Source organism: Monodelphis domestica, chromosome 2, assembly GCF_027887165.1.
Source record: "Monodelphis domestica isolate mMonDom1 chromosome 2, mMonDom1.pri, whole genome shotgun sequence".
NCBI lineage: Eukaryota > Metazoa > Chordata > Mammalia > Didelphimorphia > Didelphidae > Monodelphis > Monodelphis domestica.
In genome coordinates this window covers 478,646,264-478,672,375 of record NC_077228.1, presented here as the reverse complement: position 1 = coordinate 478,672,375, position 26,112 = coordinate 478,646,264, and the positions used below count along the sequence as shown (strand labels likewise).

At 42.0% G+C, this 26,112-nt stretch overlaps 1 protein-coding gene across 1 annotated transcript; it reads left to right on the top strand.

Annotated features, from left to right (window-relative positions):
• Positions 1-19,079: 19,079 nt before the first annotated feature.
• AMIGO1 (adhesion molecule with Ig like domain 1) lies at positions 19,080-25,626 on the top strand. The gene has a single exon (XM_007485089.2). It carries the CDS (start codon positions 20,397-20,399, stop codon positions 21,876-21,878), a length of 1,482 nt encoding a protein of 493 aa, XP_007485151.1. The 5' UTR covers positions 19,080-20,396; the 3' UTR covers positions 21,879-25,626.
• The last annotated feature ends 486 nt before the right edge of the window (positions 25,627-26,112 follow it).

The following is a 26,112-nucleotide window of genomic DNA, read 5'->3' as shown; positions in this document are numbered from 1 at the left end:
TTAGCTATTCCCTTATTGTAACAATGGAGATACTTGGTCTAACAAGAATCAGGAATGTATTGGGAACTTGGAAATTACTCCACCCTACTCAGACAGTGCCTTAGGGGAAGATAAAGTTGTAAACTCCTGATTGAACAATGAAAGTCCCTAACTCATACCTTATAGTAAAGCTAGAACCTTAAGATAGGTCTGTTTTTAGATGTAACACAAAAAGGTGTTAAGTACCTGTAAAAGTTAAATTAGAACCTAAAAAAGGTCAAGTAACTTACAAAAGGCAAGCTTAACAAAGAGGTGTGAAGTACTCAGAAGATATAATCTAACCAGAGAAGGTGAAAACCAAATAAGGTGAGAACTAAGAATGGGCAGTCTTGGAAAAAAGCATCTACTGTGATTGGCAGACATGAAAATTTAGGGGAGGTGACATAAGAGAAAATTTCTTTAAAAGGAAGGGGTAAAAAGTCAGGAGGCAATTGAAATTGAGTTGAATTGAGTTAGATTCTGAACTCAGTTCAGGAGATTCAGTGAAGGACTGGAGCTTGCTTGGAGACAGTCTTGTGGTGAGTAATAAGACTGACTCCCTCTCCCTTAGGCTCAGGGAGGCCACTTTGGCCAAGGCCTTTAACTACTGCTTGGCTCAGCCTGAGCCGGAGCAATTTAAATTAACTCTTTCCCCTCTCTCTCTTCTCCTTAATTCCTTCTCTCTTTATTAATTAAATCTCCATAAATCCCCAGATGACTTGGGTATTTTTCATATTTGGGAATTTCCCATGGTGAACACTTATTTAGATTTCAAATCACAACACTAAAAATTATCTTACACCCAGACCAACTCAGCTGAACTTAACCCCATCAAAAGTCTTCAGAACTCAGGGAAGCCCAGGCTCCACACCACTCCCTCATTGACTACTGGACTTTAATCCAATCAAAAGCCTCCAGAGGACAGGGAAGCTCAAACCCCCAACAACCCTCCCCCAGAGACTTCACTGAGAGATATTCTATCAAAGCTCCAAGAGGGGAGACTGACAGAAACCCCCAAAACCAAAAATATGAGAGGAGCAAGAGCACAAATATGAAGAGCAAAAAAGGGGTGAATATGAGCAAACAACAGAAAAAGAAGAAAGAAATTACAATAGACAGCTTCTACACCATGAACAGAACAGAAGGGGAGGGATCAGCAAATGATAAATCAGAAATCCCAGCGAATTGGATATAGACTGTGGAAGAACTCAAAATGCAATTCAAAACACAATTAATAGAGGCTGAAGACAATTGGGAAAAGAACTTAAAAACTAAGATAAGTCATCTGGAAACAGAGGCATTTGAACTAAAATGAGAAAATGGTGTCTTGAAAGCCAAAATAAGCTTTGAAATTGATCCAAAGAGGGAAGATCCAATCCACTGGGGCAGAGAATAAATTTGTGCCCTATAGGGGAGTAGAAGGGTAATAAATGGACTGGTGGGGAGGGAAGCAGTATGAGGGATAGGGTTGGGGGTAATTTTAGAAAGACTACAAGGGCAGGGGGCAGCTGGGTAGCTCAGTGGATTGAGAACCAGGCCTAGAGACGGGAGGTCCTAGGTTCAAATCCAGCCTCGGCCACTTCCTAGCTGTGTGACCCTGGGCAAGTCACTTAACCTCCATTGCCTAGCCCTTACCACTCTTCTGCCTTGGAGCCAATACACAGTATTGAATCCAAGACGGAAGGTAAGGGTTTAAAAAAAAAGAAAGACTACAGGGAAAATAAGGGGGGGATTGAGAAGGGAGGGGGGTATAAAGGGAAGTAAAATATGGGTGGGAACTAGGGGAACTGATTAAAAACAAACATTGGTATAGAAGGAAATAGTGAAAGAAGAAAAGGCAGGACCAGGAGTAGAAATCAAAATGCTAGGAAATACACAACTAGTAATCATAACTCTGAAAGCGATTGGAATGAACTCACCCATAGAAGGCAAGAGAATAGCAGAGTGGATTAGAATCCAAAACCCTACCATATGCTGTCTACAAGAAACACACATGAGGAAGGTAGATACGCATAGGGTAAAAGTAAGAGGATGGAGCCAAATCTATTGGGCATCAACTGATAAAAAGAAAGCAGGAGCCGCAATCATGATATCTGACAAAGCCAAAGTAAAAATAAATCTAGTTAAAAGAGATAGGGAAGGTAATTACATCCTGATAAAAGGCAGTTTAGATGATGAGGAAATATCTGTACTCAACATGTATGCACCAAATGGCATAGCATCCAAATTTCTAAAGGAGAAACTAGTGGAGCTCAAGAATGAAATAGATACAAAAACTATACTAGTGGGAGACCTGAACCTTCCTCTATCCGAACTAGATAAATCAAACCAAAAAATAAATAAGAAAGAGGTAAGAGAAGTGAATGAAATCTTAGAAAAACTAGAGTTAGTAGACATGTGGAGAAAAATAAATAGGGACAAAAAGGAATATACCTTCTTTTCAGCAGCGCATAGTACATTCACAAAAATTGACCATGTATTAGGGCATAAAAACATTGCAAACGAGTGCAAAAGAACAGAAATAATAAATGCAACCTTCTCATATCACAATGCGATGAAAATGATAATTAGCAAGGGTACATGGAGAGGCAAATCAAAAATTAATTGGAAATTAAACAATATGATTTTCCAAAACCAGTTAGTTAAAGAACAAATCATAGAAACAATTAATAACTTCATTGAAGAAAATGAAAATGATGAGACATCCTTTCAAAACCTATGGGATGCAGCCAAAGCAGTACTCAGGGGGAAATTTATATCCTTAAGTTCATATATTAACAAATTAAGAAGGGCAGAGGTCAATGAATTGGGCATGCAAATTAAAAAACTAGAAAGCGAACAAATTAAAAATCCTCAGATGAAGACTAAATTAGAGATCCAAAAAATCAAAGGAGAAATTAATAAAATTGAAAGTCAAGAAACTATAAGTCAATTAGGCAAACACAGAATAGTATACTTGTCAGATCTTTGGGAAAGGAAAGACTTTAAAACCAAGCAAGAGCTAGAAAAAAATCACAAAATGTAAAATCAATAATTTTGATTACATCAAATTAAAAAGGTTTTGTACAAACAAAACTAATGCATCCAAAATTAGAAGGAAAGCAACAAATTGGGAAACAATCTTCATGACAAAAACCTCTAACAAAGGTCTAATTACTCAAATTTATAAAGAGCTAAACCAGTTGTACAAAATATCAAGCCATTCTCCAATTGAAAAATGGGCAAGGGACATGAATAGGCAATTTTCCATTAAAGAAATCAAAACTATTAATAAACACATGAAAAAGTGTTCTAAATCTCTGACAATCAGAGAAATGCAAATCAAAACATCACTGAAACACCTCACACCTAGCAGATTGGCTAACATGACAGCAATGGAAAGTAATGAGTGCTGGAGGGGATGTTGCAAAGTTGGGACATTAATGCATTGCTGGTGGAGTTGTGAATTAATCCAACCATTCTGTAGGGCAATTTGGAACTATGCCTAAATGACACTAAAAGACTGTCTGCCCTTTGATCCAGCCATAAGCACTGCTGGGTCTGTATCCCAAAGAGATTATAAGGAAAAAGACATGTACTAGAATATTCATAGCTGCGCTTTTTGTGGTGGCAAAAAAAAAATTGGAAAATGAGGGGATGCCCTTCAATTGGGGAATGGCTGAACAAATTGTGGTATCTGTTGCTGATGGAATACTATTGTGCTCAAGGGAATAATAAAGTGGAGGAATTCCATGGGGACTGGAACAACCTCCAGGAATTGATGCAGAGTGAGAGGAGCAGAACCAGGAAAACATAGTACACAGAGACTGATACACTGTGGTACAATCTAACGTAATGGACTTCTCCATTAGTGGCAATGCAGTGATCCTGAACAACCTGGAGGAATCTACGAGCAAAAACACCATCCACATCCAGAGGAAACACTGTGGGAGTAAAAACATCGAAGAAAAACAACTGCTTGAATACATAGATCAAAGGGATATGGTCTGGGATGTAGACTCTAAATGAACATCCTAGTGTAAACAACAACATGGAAATAGGTCCTGATCAAGGACACAAGTAATACCCAATGAAATTGCGCCTTGGCTGCAGGAAGAGTGGGTGGAAGGGAGGGAGGGAAATAATGTGATTATTGTAACCAAGGAATAATGTTCTAAATTTACTAAATAAACTTATTAAAATGGGAAAAAAATAAAAAAAATCTCTACTGCATCAGAAGATCCAGAAAAAAAAGAAAAAGAGTCCACATCATATCATAACCAACAAGAGGTCACTTAGCTTTTGCTTAAATACTTCCAATAAGAGAGAGCTCACTACTTCCTGAGATAGGCCATTCCATTTTAGAACAGCCCTAATTATTAGGATTTTTTTTTCCCTGACATCTAGCCCAGATCTTCCATTTTGAAACTTCAACCCATTGCTATTGGTTCTGCCTTCTAGAGCCAAACAGATCAAACCTAATCCCTCTTTCAGAAGAATGAAGTGGAAAGAGCACTGGATTCAGAATTAGAAGACCTGAGTTGAGATATTGGCTCTACTACTTGTTACCTGTGTGACCTTGACAAATCACATAAATAGAGAGGAGAAAAGGCTGTCCTTGGCATGAGAAAGATGTGAGCTCAAATCCCACTTCAAACTTTTAATAGCTACATGACCTGGGAAATTCACAACCTCTCTGTCCCCTGGTTTTCTGATCTGAAAAGTGAGATGGCAAAACTTGATGACTTCTAAGATCAAATGTGGGATATTTTCTAGGTCTAGTAAAAACATTCTAATCTCTCCCTCTGGAGTCAATGACTTCACCCAATGCGATGATCCCCTGGGCTGCTAGGTTAGTAATGCTAATAATCTGTTCAATATTCAGATATTGGAGTGTTCACTCTTCCTATTTATTGTAAAGTATGTGTGTGTGTGTGTGTGTGTGTGTGTGTATGCTGCCCTTATAAATGATGAGTGGTCACATTGTTCTATAGGTATGACTCTCAGGAAGGCATGAATAAAAATGTCCTCTGCCCACCATTCTCCAAAGGAAACTTTGGAGAACAGATTGGCACCGCTCTGCTCTCCTCAGAGAAAAAAGAGCTTGGCTAGAATTACATCTATCTGTATCCTAAATTTTGTTAGTTTGGGGGAATAATTTTTAGGTTTAAACTGTGCCCCATCACTAGCCCTTGATGGGCAAGGAGGCCCCAAGGCTTCCCTCCTTCCCTACCATATGACAGTTGCACAAAGAGCACCCACAGAGAACAGGAAACAGATCTCTTTATCCAAGCTGATAAGAAACAGAAATCAGAGACATTATAGAGATGAGAATATAACAGATATTATAAAGAATGAATGAGCGCTCCTGCTGGAGTGAAATGTCTTAGCTCATGCAAAAGAGAGTCTTAGCTCTCAATTTCCCTGTGGGGAAATTCCCTAAAGTCTCTAGTGTAGTAAGCTGAGGATAAGAGCATGATGGACAGCATTTCTGTCAATAACTTGCATAAAACCATAGATGGCAGCAGGGAGTTCCCATGCTGGATTTTCTGAAATCAGCCAGATGATCAACTTAGACACTTGGGTAGCAATCTTGAAAAATCTTTATCCCAACCTCATCCATCCACCTAAATGCACAGATGGATGTGTGATGTCTTCTATTCAAGAGATCCCTGCAATGATGTAGAATGCAAACCCTCCATGCCTGCCCAACTTCTGTGGCTCCTGTTCATGTCCTCCTACATGTTCCCCCATAGGAGATGCACCCAACATGCTGAAGACCTTCTTCACTTTCTCCTTACATTGTGTGGGCACCAGTTGAAGACTCTGATCATCCCCCATTCTTACCACAAGACCAGCTCATCTTTTCTTCCTATCATACAATTCCTTGATGACATCTTCTATTCCTATTTTTCTTTGGAATTCCTCATTGGTTATATGTTGCACCATATATCTTACCATTGTCTTCTGTGTGACACTAATTTTTAATTCTCTGGAGGTACACTTTGCTTCATTGCCATATACAGCGAATTCCTGTGTGGAAAGACAGATCTCTGTTCTGAGTGATTACAGGTCACTTCCAGAACGAAATCAACTCCATGATCCATCCATAGGAGCATCTGAAGAAACATACTATACACAAGAGAGTCCTCTTAATGCTATCCAACTCCAGAGAAGAACTGGTGGAGTCAGAATGCAGATGAAAACATACACTTTTTCATTTGTTTATTTGGGATTATGTGTGGAGGTTTGGATTTTATCGGATTGCTCACTTCCAAAAGTGAACACTATGGAAATGTGTTTGCATAATTATACATGTGTAATCTGGATCAAATCACCTGCCTGTGGGGGATGGGGTGGTAGAAGGAAATAAGTTCAATCACATAATTTAGGGAAACTTGTGTGGAAATTTGTTATTATGTGCAATTTGTAAAAAAAAAATTAAAAAAAAAACACCTTACCTTCCGTCTTGGAATCAATACTATGTATTGGTTCCAAGGCAGAAAAGTGGTAAGGGCTAGGCAATGGGGGTTAAGTGACTTGCCCAGGGTCACACAGCTGGGAAGTGTCTGAGGCCAGATTTGAACCTAATACCTCCATCTCTAGGTCTGGCACACAATCTACTGAGCCCCCAAGCTGCCCCCTAGTGCTATATCTTTTAAGGAATCTTAAATGTTTTTCATGTATGGATGCAAGACACCTTGATGTAAAAAGCTTGGAAAGCAGATTTCTCTTCTACCAAATTAAATGTTGTTTGGGTAACACAAAAGACCAAGATATATGGCAGACTAAATCTACATCAGTTAGAAGCCAACCTAAAGTGATCTAAGAACAAGTTCCAACTAGTTATCCTCAAGAACAAGATCAGTGAGAAGTGGTTGAATTAGGCAAGAGAATAGTGGCTAAAATCCTGGGTGTAATTCCCTGTACAACAGTAGAACCTGGATTAACTGTTGTATTTTTCATAATCTTGTAAATTTTCCTTTCTTTTTTTTTACTGTACCTGCTACTGTAAGCTTCCTTATAATACTGCATTGTTAAACCTTTAAAAGCAAATAAAAGAAAAAAACTAAATGTTTGCAATCAACAAACAATAGGTACAATGGGATCTTCTGTTCTCTACATCTTTTAGTTAATTATGTACTACAGTACTGCACTTGTGAGTACAAAGACACAATGCACTGAAAATCACTTGTGAAAGCCTGTTTGTTCCCTACGAAAGTCCTTATTGAAAGCTCCATTAGCTATATTTGTCTCCATAAAGGTTTTGTATAGATGGAAGTATAGAACTATAGGTCAGTAGTTACTAACATTCTTATGGTCAACTTTTCTTTCAGTATTGTTCACTTTCCTTTCCTGCACCCAACTATACAGATGCAATGCTGCATTTGGAGGCAGAAATAAGAATAACCAGCATTTCTACAGAGCTTTAAGGTTTGCAAAACACATTAGAAACAGCAGCTCATTTTATGCTAACATCACCCCCTGGGAGGTAGGAGTTATGATGCCCATTTTACAGATGGGGAAGTTGAGGTAGCCAGAGGTTAAATGATTTGCCCAAGGTCACACAGCTAGTAAATGTTTGAGACTGGATTTCAAATTTGGTCTTCTTGATCCACATCTAGCATTGTATCTGTACATCTGAGTGTATCTGAAGGAGTGGAAAATTAAAAAAAGACCTGGAAAAAGACTTCAGACCTTATTAATCTTAAAAAAAGGTGCCCAGAAGAATATTGCATCCTCTAGCTGCCTGAAGTCCAGGATTCAGAAATCATTGAGTTCAAATTCCACCTCATACAACAGGCAGGAGAGTTATTTAATTTCTCCCAACCTCAATTTTCTTCTCTAAAATTAAGACAAAAGTAGCATCTACTTCCCAAGATTGTTGTGAAGATTGAATATACATTCTGTATGTAAAATCTTTTGCAGACTTTAATTTATTCTTGTTCAGTTGTTTTTTAGTCACTTCTGACTCTTGACCCCATTTGGAATTTTCTTAGCAAAGATGCTGGAGCAGTTTGCCATTTCCTTCTCCAGCTCATTTGACAGATGAGGAAACTAAGGTCAAGAGGGTTAAGTAACTTGCGCAGCTAGTATCTGAAGTTGGATTTGAACTCAGGTCCTTTCTGATTCCTTCTGGTGCTCTATCCACTGAGCTACCTTGCTTGCTCCTGCAAACCTTAAAGCACAATATAAATGCTGGCTATTGTAAACTATCATTGCTTCAGATTTTAATAGCTTTAACATTGCATTAAAATTTTGCATTAAATTACAGTAAAACTTTTAGGACCAATTGTATTATGTATGGATGCATATGTACCCAGATGCCTCTATGTGCATATTTCATATGTCCCTACACACACATACACACACAAGTATTGTCTCTCCTATAGATGACCTTGAAATATAATTGGTCTGGGCAGCTGCATAGCACAGCAGATAGAGTACCAAGCTTGGAGACGGGAGTTCCTGACTTCAAATCCTAGCTGAGTGGCCCTGGGCAAGTCCCTTCACCCCAAATGCCCAGCCCCTACAGCTCTTCTGCCTTGGAACCAATGCTTTGCATCAAATCTAAGACAGAAGGTAAGGGGCTTAAAAAAAAAGGAAAAAAGACCTCTAACTGGTCCAATCCAGCTGCTTTTCTGTTCTTTATTCCCTTTAAGCCATTTCTGTCTCCTCGGTATTGCAATGTTCAGGTCCAAGGATAAAGATTCCATTGTCCTTGAACAAGGAGACTGTTTCTAGTGGGTCTGGCTTTTTTATTCTTGAATATCCCTTGGGATGACTTTGCTTAATTGGATGCATCACTGTGCTTTCTTTAAACTGGTTTTACCTTCCACTGCTTCTTTTTGCTTTACGGGTTGATACAGATCATTTTGGCCCATTATTTTTCTTCTTAAAATTTGACAAACAATTTTATATTCTAACCCATTATTGCCTTTGGCAGCCATCTCTCTCCATTTGTTAGATAAGTTGGACTTTGGCTGACTAAGGCACTTTCTGATTCCTTTTGGTATCTTGTATTGTGTCAATTTCTTTTTCTTTCTTTCTTTCTTTCTTTCTTTCTTTCTTTCTTTCTTTCTTTCTTTCTTTCTTTCTTTCTTTCTTTCTTTCTTTCTTTCTTTCTTTCTTTCTTTCTTTCTTTCTTTCTTTCCTTCCTTCCTTCCTTCCTTCCTTCCTTCTTTCTTTCTTTCTTTCTTTCTTTCTTTCTTTCTTTCTTTCTTTCTTTCTTTCTTTCTTTCTTTCTTTCTTTCTTTCTTTCTTTCTTTCTTTCTTTCTTTCTTTCTTTCTTTCTTTCTTTCTTTCTTTCTTTCTTCCCTTATTTTCTGTCTTCATAACAACTCTAAGAATGACAAAAACTAGACAATTGGGGTTAAATGACTTGCCCAGAGTCACACAACTAAGCAGTGTCTGAGGCCAGATTTGGACACCAGTCCTGGAATTCTATTCACTGTGCCACCTAGCTGTCCGGTGACCATGAATTTCCAATGGTTAAAATTATTAACTTGTCGTTTCTGTCCCATTTTTCAATTGCTTCTTTAAATTGTTCAGGGTTAAGTTGTTACAATTTTATGTCATCTTTTTCTCATTCTTCTTATTTTTTATTCTTTCTGATCTGATCTTAGTTCTAATGAATTGACGGTCTCAGTGTATATAGACAGTTGAAGCAGGCATAACTCTTACCACAATAACAAGCCTCTTTCTAGAAGTTAAAATATAATCCTTCGATTAGAATACTATTAAGAAAGGATGAAGGGGACAGTTCCAGAGAAACATGGGAAGATTTGTATGAAATGATCCAGAGTGAAGTGAAAAGAACCAGGAAACAATATATCCAACCACATCGATACTATATATATATAAAACACATGCACATACATGTGTATGTTACATGTACTTGAACAATTGATATGGTCAGTTCAGAAATGCATTGTGCTCAAATATACGTATTTAGAATGTTTAGCTCCTTAAGAGCAGGGACTGTCTTTTCTATTTCTTTGCCTACCACTTAGCGAATCATTGCACATAGTAAATGCTTAATAAATTATTTATTCATCCCTTGCAAGGGCTTTGTTCATTTTTCTTTTTTTTCAACCAGGGGGAGATGTGAAGGGAACATAAGTGCTAACCAATCCTGCGATGCTGAAAGGCAATTTTCTTGTTTTTATTCTGGACCTTGACCCTTGCCATGAGACCTCAGTGTGGCATTTCAGCACCCCAAGATTGGTTAGCGCTTATGTTTTCTTCAAGATGTGAAGGAGTTAAGTATTTCTGTAATGCCTATGATATGCCAGGCACTGTGCTCAGACCTTTTTATAAATATGATCTCATTGGATCCTTACAAGATCCCTTTGAGGCAGGTGCTATTATAATCTACATTTTACAGTTGGGGAAACTGAGTCAAATAAAGGTTAAGTCAAAGAGATAAAAGGTATAGCTAGATGTAAACTCAGGTCTTCCTGGATTCAAGTCCACTGCTTTGCCCCTTTATCACTAGCTGCCTCTACTTAAGATAGGATGGAAATAAGGTGGATTATGGTTAATTAAAAATTAAAAAATTTAATTTAAAACATGATCAATATTTTATAAAATATTATTCTATAATATAAAGTAACATGTAGAATAATGACTATTTATTTATTTATTTTAAATTCTTACCTTCCATCTTAGAATCAATACTATGTATTGGTTCCAAGGCAGAAGAGTGGTAAGGGCTAGGTAATGGGGGTTAAGTGACTTGCCCAGGGTCACACAGCTAGGAAATGGCTGAGGCCAGATTTGATCCCAGGACTTCCAGTCTCTAGGCCTGGCTCTCAATCCGCTGAGCTACCCAGCTGCCCCCTAAAGACTATTTTATAATGTTATAATCTAACAAGTAACATCATAAAGAATTAATTAAGTCAGGGTAAGCTAAGTGGCTCAGTGAATTGAGAGTTAGTCCTAGAGACAGGATGTCAAATTTTACATCAGACACTTCCTAGCTGAAACACATGAACCTCCGGCTCTCAGGGAACAGGTAAGTCAACTCCCCTTAGGCTTAGACAAAACCAGCCAACAGGAAGTTACCCCTCAAATCCTTCTGAAGAACAGGAACAACAGATCCCAACAGTCTCAGAGTGTCTGGTTTAAGTCTTCCCCCGGCTCTAGAGTTCTGTGGCTTGCAAACTCCTGCAGTGAGTCTCTTTTGCAAAATCTTCCTTTCATTCTTTCTCTCTCACAGAGGTTAAATTTGAACCCAGGACTTCCCATCTCTGGGTCTGGCTTTCAATCCACTGAGCCACCCAGCTGCCCCGCCTGAAAAAAATTAGTTTAAAAAACTAATTAAAAAAAAAAGAAATACTAATCTAGTCCAAACCATAACCAAGGTTATATAATATATATAATATATATAATATATATAATAATAATATATAATAAATAGCTAGCATTTATATGGGCAGCTAAGTGGCACGGTATATAGAGTGCTGGGCCTGGAGTCAGAAAGAGCTGTGTTCAAATCTGACTTCAGACCCTTCATTGCTATGAGACGCTGGACTCACAAAAGGGATTTGCTTCAGTTTCTTCATCTGTCAAATGAGCTTGAGAAGGAAAAAGCCAACCACTTCAGTATCTTTGGCAAGAAAAACTCAGATGAGGTCATCGATTCAGACACACTTGAAATAATGGAAAAATAAAGCATTTATATAGTGCTTTAAAGTTTGCAAAGTACTTTCTAAATTCTCTCATTTTATCCTCACAATCACCCTAGGAGGTAGATGCTGTTGTTATTCCTATTTTAGGGATGAGGAAACTAAAGCAAGAGAGAGGTTGAGTCACATGTTCAGTAATCTTACAACTAGTAAATTTCTAAGAGGATTTGAACTCAAGTTTGCCTGATTTTAAGTGAGGAAGTGCTCTAACCCCTGGGCTACCTAGCTGTCTCTGCCCTCAGCAAATCAGTCAGCCTTTGCTTGAAAATCTTTAGTAAGAGGGAAACAAATATCTCTTGAATCAACCTATTCAACTTTTGCTGCAACAGAAATTTGTCCTTGAATCAAGCCTAGTTCTGTCTCCTAGAAACAAGCAGAACAAAGCTCATCCCACTTCCAATTTAACAGACCTTCAAATATTTGAAGACTTTCTTCATTCCTTTCCCTCCCCCCAAGTATTCTCTTTTTCCCAGGCTAACTATGGCTAGTTCCTTCAACAGATTCTTGTCTGGCGTGATCTCATTGCTCTTCACCTTCCAGGTGTCTTCCTCTGGATGGGCTCCATTTTGTTAATATTCTTTCCAAGCTGTGGTGCCTAGAATGGAAAGCAATATTGCCTCCAGAAATGGCCATATTACGGCAGAATACAGTGGGCTCCTCATTCGGGATAAGTAGGAAGTTTGACTATCTATCTTGTTAAACGTGTTCAGTCAACCCCCCTTTTGGGATTTTTTTTTTTACAAAGACACTAGAGTGATTATTTCCTTCTCCAGTTTATTTTACTGATGAACTGGGACAAACAAGGTTAAGTGACTTGCCTATCATCATGCAGCTAGTAATTATAATAAAAAGGCCAGTTTTGAACTCACAAAGATGAGTCTTCCTCATGCCAGGCTCATTCACTCCATACACTGTACCACCTAGCAGCCCCATTTTAAGCAATTGATTCCTATTGATTTTGAAGTCTTCTAAAATCTCCAAATCTATTCCAGACAAACTGCCAATCGTGCCTCCTCATCTTGAATCCAAAGGTAAATTTTCACATTTCTATTAAAATTTATCTTACTTTGATTCAACCCATTAGTTTAGCTTGCAAAGATCTTTTCAGATTATTGTTATATCACCCCAAAATGTCAGTGGGTCAACAAGTGTTTATTAACTGCAAAAACTCAGTCTCTACCTTTAAGGAGCTCATGATCTAATGGAGAAAATAACAAATATAGCACTATGCATGTGAAAAATATATCCATAAGCCTTTTTATGTTTAAATGCTTTATCCAAATATATAAGCAAATATACTATGTATATGAAAGATATATTCAAAGAGGTGATCTCAAAAGGAAGGCATTAATAGCAGGAGAGAGAGAGAAAGAGAGAAGAGAGAAAGGAGTGGAGAGAGGAAAGAAAGAGAGAGAGAGAAGAGGGGGGAGAGAGAGAGGGGGAGAGAGAGAGAGAAAGAGTGAGAGAGAGGGGGGGAGAGAAAGGAGGAGAGAGAGAGAGAAGAGAGAAAGGAGTGGAGAGAGGAAAGAAAGAGAGAGAGAAGAGGGGGGAGAGAGAGAGGGGGAGAGAGAAGAGAGAAAGGAGTGGAGAGAGGAAAGAAAGAGAGAGAGAGAAGAGGGGGGAGAGAGAGAGGGGGAGAGAGAGAGAGAGAGAGAGAGAGAGAGAGAGAGAGAGAGAGAGAGAGAGAGAGATGGGGGAGGGAGAGGGGGGGAGAGAGAGGGAGAGAGAGATGGGGGAGAGAGAGAGAGAGAGAGAGAGAGAGAGAGAGAGAGAGAGAGAGAGAGAGAGAGAGAGAGAGAGAGAGAGAGAGAGAGGAAATCAGGAAAACCTCTTGTAGAAGTAGAATTTTGAGCTGAGTTTTGAAGAAGGCCAGGGAAATCTAGGAGGTAGAAGTGAGAAGGAAAAACATTCCAGGCTCTAAAGGATAGCCAGTACAAAAGCATGGAATTGGGGGATGGAAGTAAAGGAATAATGAGATCAGTAATGGGTTGAAAGGAAAATAGAGGGGAGAAAAGTGTAAAGACTAGAAATATAGGAGCAAACTAGGTTGTGAAAGGCCTTAAAAGTCAAACAAGACATTTTATCTATGATCCTGGAGATAATAGGGAGCCAGTGGCATGTATTAAATAGGGAAATTCTATGATCAAATTCCTACCTTAGGGAGATCACTTTGGCAGTTTACAATCAGGCTTCCAGTCTTATCATTCCACTGAAAATGACCTCTCCAAAGTGACCAGTAGCCTCCCAGGTGCCATATTCAATGGTCTTTTCTCAATTCTCATCATTCCTGATTTCTCTGTATCCTTTGATCATGCTAATCTCTCTCTCTCTCTCTCTCTCTCTCTCTCTCTCTCTCTCTCTCTCTCTCTCTCTCTCTCTCTCTCTCTCTCTCTCTCTCTCCCCCCCCTGATCTTTACTTTCTTCCCCAGGACTTCATATTCCCTGCTGGTGTTTTCTAGGTTCTTTCTGGTCGTCTAAATTTATCCATGGGGATTACCAAAAGTGAGTAACTGGTCACTATGTTTGATAAGAGTCTTCAAATGTTCTCTGCTTTGTTCCATAGTCTTGCCCCAGGAAGTAGACATTTCTATTGTTCAAGGTACACAGACACATGAGTCAGGATCTCTTAGCAAAGAGGGAGTCTATCCAATGATTATCTTTCGTCTTCCTTGGACCAGTCTTGGATGTCCTCTTTTCTCACTTGTGGATTCACATGGATCTTCCTCAGAGATAAGAATCTGCCTCAGAGGAACCAATTCCATTCTCTAAATCAGTGGTTCTCAAAATGTCTATCACCCCTGGTGACCCCCAAGACCCTTTCAGGGTGTTCAGGACATCAAAACTACTTTTATTATAATAATAAAACTGTATTTTCCTATTAAAATCCTTTTTCCAAATATTTATCTATCCAAGGCCAGATTTTCTTCATATATTTCAACCAGAATAACATATTGTAATAGATTAAGTGTAGTCGCAAATAGAAGAACCTGGCTGTCTTCTACTATGCCAGACATTAAAGAGATTTACAAAAATATGTAAAAAAATTTAATTTTCTACATTTTTTTTTGTTTTGGAAAATATAGTTATTTTTCATAAAATATGTTACTTACGTTAACATGGAATGAGTGTTATTTTAAATGAATTAATTATTTTAAAAATATCCATTTTAGTTTATAATATGATAAATATCAATAGATATAATTCATATGAACAAGAGCTCTTTGGGATTCTCTATAATGTCTAATAGTGTAAGGGTCCTAAACCCCAAAAAGGTGAGAGAACCATTGCTCTTCCTCCCTATTCTATAGCTACAGCGGTTCCTATCTTTCCATCCTCAAACGTTCCTAACCCAGGTTGATTCCTCTCTTCCTTTTCAGATATTTTCCCTTGTTTTCTTCTTAGAGCACTTCCATTACTTGAAGGAACATTTAATTTTTCCTGATAACCCGAGAAGCAGAAAGATATTGGCAAATCTTTTTAGGAGAAAGACTAAACTATCCTTTGTGCATGTGTAACTGTTACTGGAGAAAAGAGTTTCAAACTCTACACGGAAACAAGATCTGTGACATAAAATGAATAGTTAGGTACCCAGAATTCAAGAGAGAGGGATGGGCAAAGGAAGACCCATCCACAAAAGCATATGGCTACTGGGCATATACAAGGTCAGAAAGTCAATGAGAGAATAAAAGATCATATATATAAAATATTCATAGTGGGACTCTTTGTGGTAGCAAAAAACTAGAAACAAAGTAGGTGTCCATCGATTGGGAAATGGCTGAATAAATTATGGTAAATGAATGTAATGGAATATTATTTCTCCGTTAAGAAATAACAAATAAGAAAAAATGTAAAGGTCAAACCAAGGAACTAGAACAGTATAGAAGATAAACACAATAATGTAAAGGAAAATAGCACTAAAATGCAATTGTCCCCAAATTAACTGCCAGGAACCATCTCAGATCTAGAGAACAAAGGATAAAAAGTATATCCCTCTTCTAGAGGATGTTACATACATCTCAAAAATGGCTACTTTGTGTTTTGGATTTACTGAACTGTTTTTTTTTTTCTTTTTAAATCTTTGTTAGAAGGGAAGGCTCGAGAAATAGCATGAGGTAGTGGACAGAGAGAGCTGCCCTCAGGGTCAAGAAGACCTTGTAACAGGAGGTTTCAAGTCCCAACTCTGACGCTTGCTAGATGGGAGGTTCTGGGCAAACACTTAACCTCTTAGTGCCCAAGGAACTCTCTAAGACTGTAAATTCGGTTGCCAATCTGGGCAGGTCCAGTCATTTTTCCTCGAGGGGGAGCTGCCTAAACTGATGAAATCATAGGTCCAGCCCCCTCTCACACACGGAATCCTCACTGTGAAGGGGAGGGGACATATTCAGAAATGTGTATTCTATATAGAAACTAAACCATCAAAAAAAACCAAAATACTAAAATCCTAATGCAGATTTACAAAGATGTCTCACACATTTACTGTACTAAGCTTCAAAATAAATTTCTAAAAATGTGTATGATTTGAAAATATGAAAGAATTTATACAAGAGTGCTATTTAAAATGATAAAATGTACATAATTTGTACCTATTGTAAAAAAAAACAAAAAACAAAATACACGTGTGAATCATAGAGTCACATTGTGCTATTTGTTGTTATCCATTTAAGTCGTGTCTGACTCTTTGGGACCTAATGTAGGGTTTTCTTGGCAAAGTGGAGTAGTTTCCCATTTCCTTCTCCAGCTCATTTGACAGATGAGGAAACTGAGGCAGGGTTAAATGGCTTCCCCAGGGTCATAGAGCTGATAAGTGTCATGGGTTAGATTTGAACTCAGATCTTCCTGCTTGTAGGTCCAGGATTCTCTATCCACTGGGACTGCCTAACTGTAACCCAGAGCAACATCATTAGAAAAGTTAGAGGATAAAGCTAAGTTTTCAATTTATTTCCACTCTCCAAACAAGTATTTTATTTCACATTCTACTGTATGATGATCTTCCTTTTAGGATTTTTGCCATTTTATGATTAAATCCATTATTTAGAAGTAGAAAATTTCTAAATGTGTATGTATACATATGCACACACACACACACACACACACACACACACATATATATATATATATATAACTAATCTTCCCTTCCCATAATTCAACAATCTTGCTTTATATTTGAATAGCACTCGGCAGTTTTCAGTACATTTTCATGTTATTTTGTTTTTCACAACAAATATATAATCTGTATATAAGTGTACATATACAAATAAATCTGTAAGGTAGGCAGGAAAGTTCATATTATGCTCATTGTACAAATGGGGAAGCTGAGGCATATTCTTCCTTATTCCAGTCACTTTCTTAGGTTCACATGCTGAGTAAGGGACACCAACAGAATCAGAATGCAGGCCTGCCCCCACTACACCGGCGATCTGTCTAAAGCTCGGTGTCTTGGTTATCTAGATTGGCCAGTCTTGGTGTGTCCATCCTGAAGACGTATTTCTAGCAATGTGTTGTGACCACAGCGGCATCAAGGCTTTGGCTTAGCCGCAAGTTGATAGTAATAGAGGAAACTTCTAGGAAAGCTAATGCAACATTCTGAAATAGGAATCTCGTCATTGTCGTATACTCCAAAGACAGAACTAATAACAATTTAATGCAGAATTTTAAAAATTCTGTACTGATAGGACTATAGATCTCACTTTACCCCCAATCCAGCTTTTATAAATTTGAATATATAGAAGGAAGCCAAACCAGCCCTCATCCTGGAGAACAGATACTGAAATATATTCATTTCTTGGCCAAAAAAGGGGGGGCAGGGCACCCTACAAAAACAAAATGTTGTCTATGTTGCTTGATTTGATCACTGGATGGATCACTTTTTTTTTTAATCTTTACCTTCTGCCTTAGAATTAAAACTAAGTTTTGACCCAAGGCAGAAGAGTTGTAAGAGATAAGCAACTGGGGTTAAGTGACTTGTCCAGGGTCATACAGCTAGGAAATAAATATCTGAGGACGGAATTGAAGTCAAGACTTTCCATCCAGGCCTAGCTCTCTATCCACTAGCTGCCTAGCTGCCCCTTATGGGTCACTTTATGGGTCACTTTGGCTTAATTGGTTTTGACTCCAAGACGGAAGGTAAGGGTTTAAAAAAAAAAATCTCAAGGAGACTAAAATGTAATGTAAAATGAGCTGTGATCTAATTAATTATACCACACAATGTTGTGTTGTGTGCATGAGATCTAGAAATAAAGAGAGCCAAAGAATAAGAATTTGTCAGAATATTTTCAGTAGAGTCTAGAGAAAAATCTTCGGTTTTGGATTACATGGAGAAAAGTGGAGAAATAGAGTCTGGCAGAAATATTCTACAGAATTCAGCCACACATATTGGGGGTGGGGAAAGGAATGGGCATTTCTCTGTTGCCCCTTGTTTTTGTGGATGGCTCAGTGGCTAGTGCTAGATCTGGAGTCAGGAAGACCTGGGTTCAAGTTCTGACTCATTTAACTATGTGATCCCAGGCTAATCCTGTTTGCCTCAGTTTCCTCAACTGTAAAATGAGGTGTAGATGGAAGTACCCAACCACTCCAGTGTCTTTGGCAGGGAAACCCCCAGAGGGGTCACCAGGAGTCTGATGAGGCTGAGAAACACCAAACAACAAGAAATAGAGGCCTCATTAAAAAAAGACCTCCTTCTTCAGTTGGAAGAGCACATTAGTCCGGAGTGAGCCCACAAGCACTTAGTAAGTGGTGACTTGCAGGTCAGGACTGGGCTTAGGTGACCCTCTCTGCATTAGGAGTGCTTCCTGCTGTGAGGGAGCTGTTGTTCGGTTAGGGGAGAGAAGCCATTTGGAGGGGCCTCAAGAGGCTTTTGGGGCTGAGCCACCCCGTAAACTACGGATTTTAGGGCAAGGAGGGGGAGTGGGGTTGGGCATTCGGGACAATCTTTTTTGAAACCTTACTTTCTGTCTTAGAATTGATACCAAGTATTGGCTCCAAGGCAGAAGGGCGATAAGGACTAGGCAATGGGGGTTAAGCGATTCGGCCAGGGTCGCACAGCTAGGAAGCGTCTAAGGTGACATTTGAACCCAGGACCTCCCGTCTTCAGGCCTGGCTCTCTATTCACGGAGCCACCTGGCTGCCCCCTCGGTCTAGGATGCTATGATAAAAACCAGTGGGTCTCCATAGGAATCAAAAGGGTAGTGTTTATGTGGGAGAGACCAAAAGATGAAGGGCACTTTCACTCACAACTAGCCCCATGCTCGTGTATGTTTTTGTATACGTATATATGTATGTCTGCGTGAGTGCGTGTACGCGTGTGCGCACGCCCGATAGCACTCACAGCCACAGCCCCCCGCCCCCCCCCCGCGGGTCACGCCGAGGCGCGCATGCGCCCTGGGCACGCGCCCTCGCCGCCCGGGGCTCTGCCCGCAGCCCGGGGAGCTGCTAAGACACAAACACTCGCACGTGCGCCCCCGCCCCTCCCCGCGCACGCGCCCGGGGTCCGCGCGCTTCCTCCCCCACACCCCCCCGTTCCCGGCTCGCTCGGATCCGGCGCCTCCTGCGGCTCCAGCCCCGGCCCCGCGGCGGACCCGGCCAGAGGAGAAAGCATCAGCGGCAGAATCGGCGGCGACAGCAACAGAGGTGGCGGCGGCGTAGACAGTGACAGAAGCGGCGGCAGCAGCGATAGCGGTAGCGGCGCGGGTGAGGAGGCGGCTGCTGCGGAGAGCGGGCGGGGGGGGGGGCGATGCCGCCGGCCCCGGCCCCCGGCCCGGGAGCACCGCGGGCTCCGTCACAGGCCGGCCTCTGAGGCGCGCGCAGCAGAGCCCTCCGGGCAGCTTCGGGCCCAGCTCTCCTTCGTCCCCGCCCTGCAGGTGCGGTGGGCCCGGCCGGCCTGCAGAGGAGATGGTGGCGGCCCCGGGGGGCGGGCCTGGGAAGCCCTGGTAACCCCAGGCCCCAGCGACGCCGCACTGGGACCACCTGCCGTGAGCAAACAGCCCTAGGATAACTGCTTCTCTCCCCCCCCCCCCCTCCTCCCCTGGTCACACAGCCTGGTTCCCCCAGGCTCTGGTCACACCGACCCTGGGACCCCCTCCCAATTCTGCAGACATCCCCTGTGACCTTCCTCCCTCAAGCCCTGACCAGACAGCCCGGACATTCCTGTACCCCCCGGGACTCCCCCAACCCCCACTCTGATTAAACAGCCCCAGTGTCACACACACATAGAGGGCTAGACTGCCCCGTGTCACCACCCCACCCCCCACCCTGGCGGAGATAGCCTCGGGGACTTGTCCTTTCTGCTCCCACCTCTAGACCCTGGCCAGACAGCCCTGTAATCTCCACTCCCATTATAGTGGACAGCGCCAGTGAACCTCCCCGCCCCCTAACCTGCCCGGACCGAAGAGATCTCAGCTTCCGTGCCCAGAATCCTCCGTTTCTGTCACACACCCACCAGACCAGGCAGCTTTTGTCTTCCCTCACCTCCTTGCTTAGAGAATTTGGGTTCCTCTCCCCAGAGTACTTTGGAATTGTGGCCCAGGGACGTCCCTCCCGAAGCAGGGCATTGATTCTCTGTCCATATGCCCTGATGACCAGTCTTGGGCAAATATGAACCTGCCCTTCCTTATGCTAAGAATGAGCCCTGCTCCCTCCATCCTTTCCCCGATAGAACACTGCCAGTTCCTCTTTCCCGTGGGCCTCCCACTGTGATCTCCCACCAGTGACACTATGCAACACCAGAGTGGTTGCCGAGGCATCTGGCTCCTGCCCCTGTCCCTCTTCCTGTCTAGCCTTGGGGTGGCCAGAACTGGGCGCTCCCTTCTCAGCTGCCCTACAGGGTGCCTTTGTGCCAGCAACATTCTCAGCTGTACCAAACGGGGACTGTCGAATGTTCCTCAGTCTCTCCCTCGCTACACGGCATTCCTGGATCTTAGCCACAACAACCTGACCCACCTTCGGGCCCAGTGGACCACCATACACCTGATCCATCTTCAGTCACTGTTCCTTAGCCATAACCACTTACACTTCATCTCCACGGAGGCCTTCACCCCAGTACCCGGGCTGCGCTACCTGGACCTCTCCTCCAATCATTTGAAGACTCTGGATGAGTCGCTGTTCAGTGAACTTAAGAATCTGGAGGTATTGCTCCTGTACAGCAACCAAATTGTGGAGGTGGACCGAAGCGCCTTTGATGACATGGTCAACCTGCAGAAACTCTACCTGAGCCAGAACCAGATTGCTCGCTTCCCTGTAGAACTGGTCAAGGACAGGTCCAAGCTCCCCAGCCTGACACTACTGGATCTGTCTTCTAATAAACTGAAGCTATTACCCACAGCTGATCTGCAAGACCTGCCAGCCTGGATGAAAAACGGATTGTACCTGCACAACAATTCCCTCAGCTGTGACTGTGAGATTCAGAAGCTCTTTACACACTGGCAGTATCGCCAGCTGAGCTCAGTGACAGACTTTCAGGAGGATTTGTACTGTATGTATTCCAAGAAGATGTACAGCGTCTTCAACATAACCACCCTTAACTGCAGTGAGTTCAAGGAATGTGCATTTGAGGCCTACCTGGGAGAATCCTTGATCATCAGCTGTGACACCAAGCAGCAGGGAATGACAAAGGAATGGGTGACACCGAACAATGAAAAGGTACTGAATGAGGTGGGCAATGGCACAGTGAAGGTGTTGCAAAATGGCAGTCTTCAGTTCGAGCACATTCGGGTTGAGGACCAGGGACTGTATACCTGCTATGCAGTAGGGGAAGCATTCAATGAAACATTGTCCGTGGAGGTGAAGGTCCACAACTTCACCCGGCACGGACCGCATGACACTCTCAATACAGCCTATACAACACTGGTGGGCTGTATCCTCAGTGTGGTCCTGGTCCTGATCTATCTGTATCTCACCCCTTGCCGATGCTGGTGCCGAGCTGGGGAGAGACCCACAAGCCATCAGGGAGATAGCCTCAGTTCTTCCATGCTCAGCACCACCCCAAACCATGATCCTATGGCTGGTGGTGGTGGCAAGGACAGTGGTTTTGACCGTCGAGTGGCCTTCCTGGAACCTACAGGACCTGGACAGGGTCAAAATGGCAAACTAAAGCCTGGCAACACCCTCCCTGTACCTGAGGGGGCCAAAGGCCAGAGGAAAATGTCTGATCCAGAATCAGTCAGCTCAGTCTTCTCTGATACACCCATTGTGGTGTGAGTAGGGTGGAGAGAATGGGAAGAATCCCCTGGAAAGAGGTGATATGGCAACCTCCAAAGGCTGTGAGGGGAAGGAAGAGAGCTGCCTGGGGGTGTTAGTTTCCCCTGTTCTCCTGAGGGAAATGTGCACAGATGCTACAGTGGGCAAGACCTCCCACCTCCATTCCTGGGTGTGGAAGATTTTCAAATATGGATCTATAATTCTCAGATGCTGTACCCCTACCCAAAGTTCTAGCAAGTTCAGCTGATGATAAAGGAACATGTCTAAGACAGGTGGGTCTAGTGGGTAATAGATTCCCTAAGCTTTTACCACATCATCTTTGGCCCCACAAGAGAGTGGTCATTATCTAAGCATTTGAAAGGAAAATGGGATGATTTTTTTTTCAATGTCTTCTTCCACTTCTATCCAGAGATTTGGGGTGGGACTTAAATGGGAGTAGATTTGGGCAGCTGGCCTAATTCTAGAAGTTTCAGCTGCAGATAAATCCTCTTTGGTTAGAAACCAACACATCATAGACATAAATTGAAAACCTTAAGGAATGGGATAGGAATCCAAAAAAGACCCCTGAATCAAGAATGACTCCCAAAGCTGTTCTGAAACTTTTTCTACCTTCCTTTTTCTCAAGAAGAATTAAGTAGAAGACTGCATCACAGAAGCAAATTACCAGCATGATCCTATAGCAAAATAGGGACTCCCGAGCAGCAGCATCATAGAGTGCCACCTTGGGGGATTGTCCATTGAGATAAGGTGCCAGGTAGTAAAAGAACTAGGCTACTTGGATCACAGCATAGAAGACCTTAAAACCTACTCCTGGTGTGAACTGTAGGGATTCTGATTCCCTGGTCTCTTCTCTGCTGTGCATTTGTACTTCAGGGTCTAGTGATTTCACCATCTCAGGCCCTGACTTTGGCAGGGCTTTTGCAGGTGCCTACCACAGGCATGCTGTGTAAGATGATTGGGATGGAGGTTGGAAATGGGAGGACATGAAGGGAACGACCTATTATAGAGATGAGGTTAAATTAGCCTCCATTTATAACACCTTGTTTTGTCTACCAATTTTCCTTCCCTTGCTATGCCTCCAGCAGCCTCTTTGACAAGCTTCAGTGTAAGCTGAGCTTTCTCTGTCTGTACAATATGGGGCCTCAGCTCCTTAATAGTAGATTGGGTGAAGGGAGAGGTTATCACAGTGTGAAACATCCATGCATTGGCAAGGTATCCTTCTCAGGTCTAGGTTAAATGGCTCTAAAAATTCAGGCGTGTTCTTAACTCATAGTTCTCACCTACTTTGAGGCTAGCAAAAGGGTTTAACTGTGCACAGGGGTTTGAGAGGAATGGTTTTTGTCCCAGAATGGGAGGTCTGGAGTGTGTATGTGGTTAAAATCCTGTACTTTCTCCAACTTGCAAGCAATTCTAATATAGCTGAAATAGGTTGAATAAAACCCACATGGGAAACTGATGCTTCCACTATTGATTGCCCTTAGTCCTTAAGTCCCCATCCCTTTCTGACAGACCAAGGGGCTGGGATATGTGGTATAGGGCAAAGAGTCCCTCCAAAATTGGAGACTAACTTGGGAATAGGGAAGATGGCTGTACGCTTCATACCCCAGTCTTTTCAGCAGTATTTAAGTGGACCACAATTCTGGTGTGGTTATTCTGGAATTTTGAGGTAGAGCTACATGAAGGCTGGAGATGGGGAAGAACAGAAATATTTTCCAATTCAGTTTTCGATCGGCTCTTTCCCCTACCAATGCTGGCCCAGTTTTTTCTCCAGTTGGCTCTTAGATCAGGGATGCTCTCCAAGCATTTGAGCTACTTTCTGGGCTCCAGGAGGAGGCATTCCTAACTTGGCTTCCCCTGGGGAATCAAAGGATCAGAGATTTGGATCAGAAAGGGAACTTGGAGGACATCTAGTACAATCTCCATTGTTTTATAGATGGAAACAAGCCCCAAAGAGGTTCAGTGACTTGTACAGGGTGACACATATAGGATGGTGGCTGCCCATTACCAGTAAAAGGGATCTAGCTCTTTCTGCCTAATAAGACTAAGGCCAGGAACTAGTGCTTAAGATGCTGCCCCCATTCATCCTTGGGCTTTTCCAACTGCCTTCCACCTCCCACCCGCAGTTGCTAGAGAGATGCAGCATTTCCCCCAGGTACTTTACAAGCTATAGGTATGCATGCATGCACACCAGCATTTTGGCATTGACCTAGGCAGTGTGTCTCCTTTGATTTCTTCTGATCCCCACAGAGTTGTCTCTACACATTCACATAGCTTTACATATATATTATATTCAAATAGAGGCATCCTGGTGGTCCTGCTTTATCCCTTCAGCTTAAAATCATTAGGACTCTCCCCTCACCAAGGTTTCTAGAGCTTCACCTCTTTCCTCATTGTGGCACTGTGGGTAGAGACCTGAACTTGAAATTTGAATCAGACACTATATGATCTTGGGCAAATCACTTAAATTCTTTTTCCTCATTTGTAAATTAGTGATAAAACCTACCTCACAGGGTTGTTGTGAGGTTAAATTAGATAATATTTGTAAAGTGCTTTGTAAACCTTAAAGCATTGTATAAAGGTGAGCTAGTATTATTCCATGACCACCACCACCACCCCTGACTTTCCTGCACTTGCTAGTGTTTTGAGAATGCTGTTTGGAAGGTAGGGAGAATTGGAAGCTGTAGCTGGGCCCTAACAACTTGGAAATTTCATGTTGATCTAAGATATCCTTGGGCAGTAGCCATGAGATTCCAAAATAGTATTTCTCTTGGAAGTTTATTAACTAAGGTCCAGTATATGAAGGAGAGACCATCCCTCTTCCCAGTTAAATGCCTTGGTAAGACTGGGAATTTCTATCATCTCAGCATAGGGAGAAAAGAGTAAAAATCAAATTTCCTATAACTGATTGTCTTCCAAAGACATTCTGGGACATTTATTTCCTAGAGATAAGAACTTGGAATCCATTCTCAGATTTATCAGGAAACCTGGGCATGGTTAACTTTCTGAGGTGGTTTGCACAGCTGAGCTCTGTCTGAGGTCCTGAGAACCTCCAGAATGAGCACGAAATGAAATCGGTTCTGGGAGCTTTCCCAGCAACCTGGGCTTCTGGCAAGTTAACTGTCCAGCAAACTGACTTCCTGCAAAATGAAGAAAGTCTCTGCTTGTTTCTCCAAGGCTTGCTTTGCTAATGAATGGATGTACCTCTGATTAGTAGCTCCTATCCTAATTCCTGTTGATAGACACCCAAATGGCTTTCTGCTTAGGGAAGTGAGTACTTACCATTATAGAGGTTCACTGGTGCCCTGTGAAGAGAACCATCTGGGCATTGATAGAAAGAAGGCTGAAGGGGCTACCCACAAGACAGAAAAAATAAATCTTGGAAGCAGGTGTCCCTGAAGACTGATTATGACATGACTGCACAATCTATGTTTATGTGTAATCTTTTTTTCGTGTAATCATGGAGTTCTCAGAAAGGAACTAAAACAAGAGCTACTCCCACCCTGCCCAGGCAGGTAGCTAAAAGCAGATTGAATCTGACTTCATGGGTGTTCTTGTCCCTCCCTTCCCCCGCCTGCCCTTGTCCCCTTGCTGGCAAAGCAAATGGGGTTCTTTGTGTCCAGGTTCCCTCTCCTACCACTTGTGTACAACCAGGCTGGCAGACCCCACAGCCTCCTGACTCCACCATCTGTCTGAGCCTCTGCTCTGAAGAATAGACAGTGATCATTAAACCAGGCATGAGTCTGTTCCATGTTGGTTTGTGACTGATTTATTTCTGTAGTAGCAATGTCAGCTGTGAGTAGGGCCTACTGTTCCCCAAGGGGATATGAAGTAGGGGGAAAGAGGGGTTTGCTGCTACTGAGGCAGGATGCGGATCCTGGGCACGAATGTGGACTCTAATAAATAACAAATTCTGGCAACTCAGAATTTAATAACTGAACAACTTAGCACCAGCCATGCCTTTCTGAGCTCTGCAGTTAGCAGACCTGCTTCAGTGGCCCGCATCGCTGCTCTGCTCTCCAGTCAGCCTGCTGACAGCCCACACTGCACCTGTCTTCAAGGCTGGCTCTATTTTGATGCAGTTCTAGTCTGGGCCCTGAAGTCACTGGCTCAGGCAACATGCCTGAGTGTGTTATTCATTAGCTTCTACGAAAAATGCTTGGGTTGTGTTAAATAATGCCAGGTTGCTGGGAACTAGCTCCCTTTCAAAAATTTTAACTTTAATCTCAGAAGATAG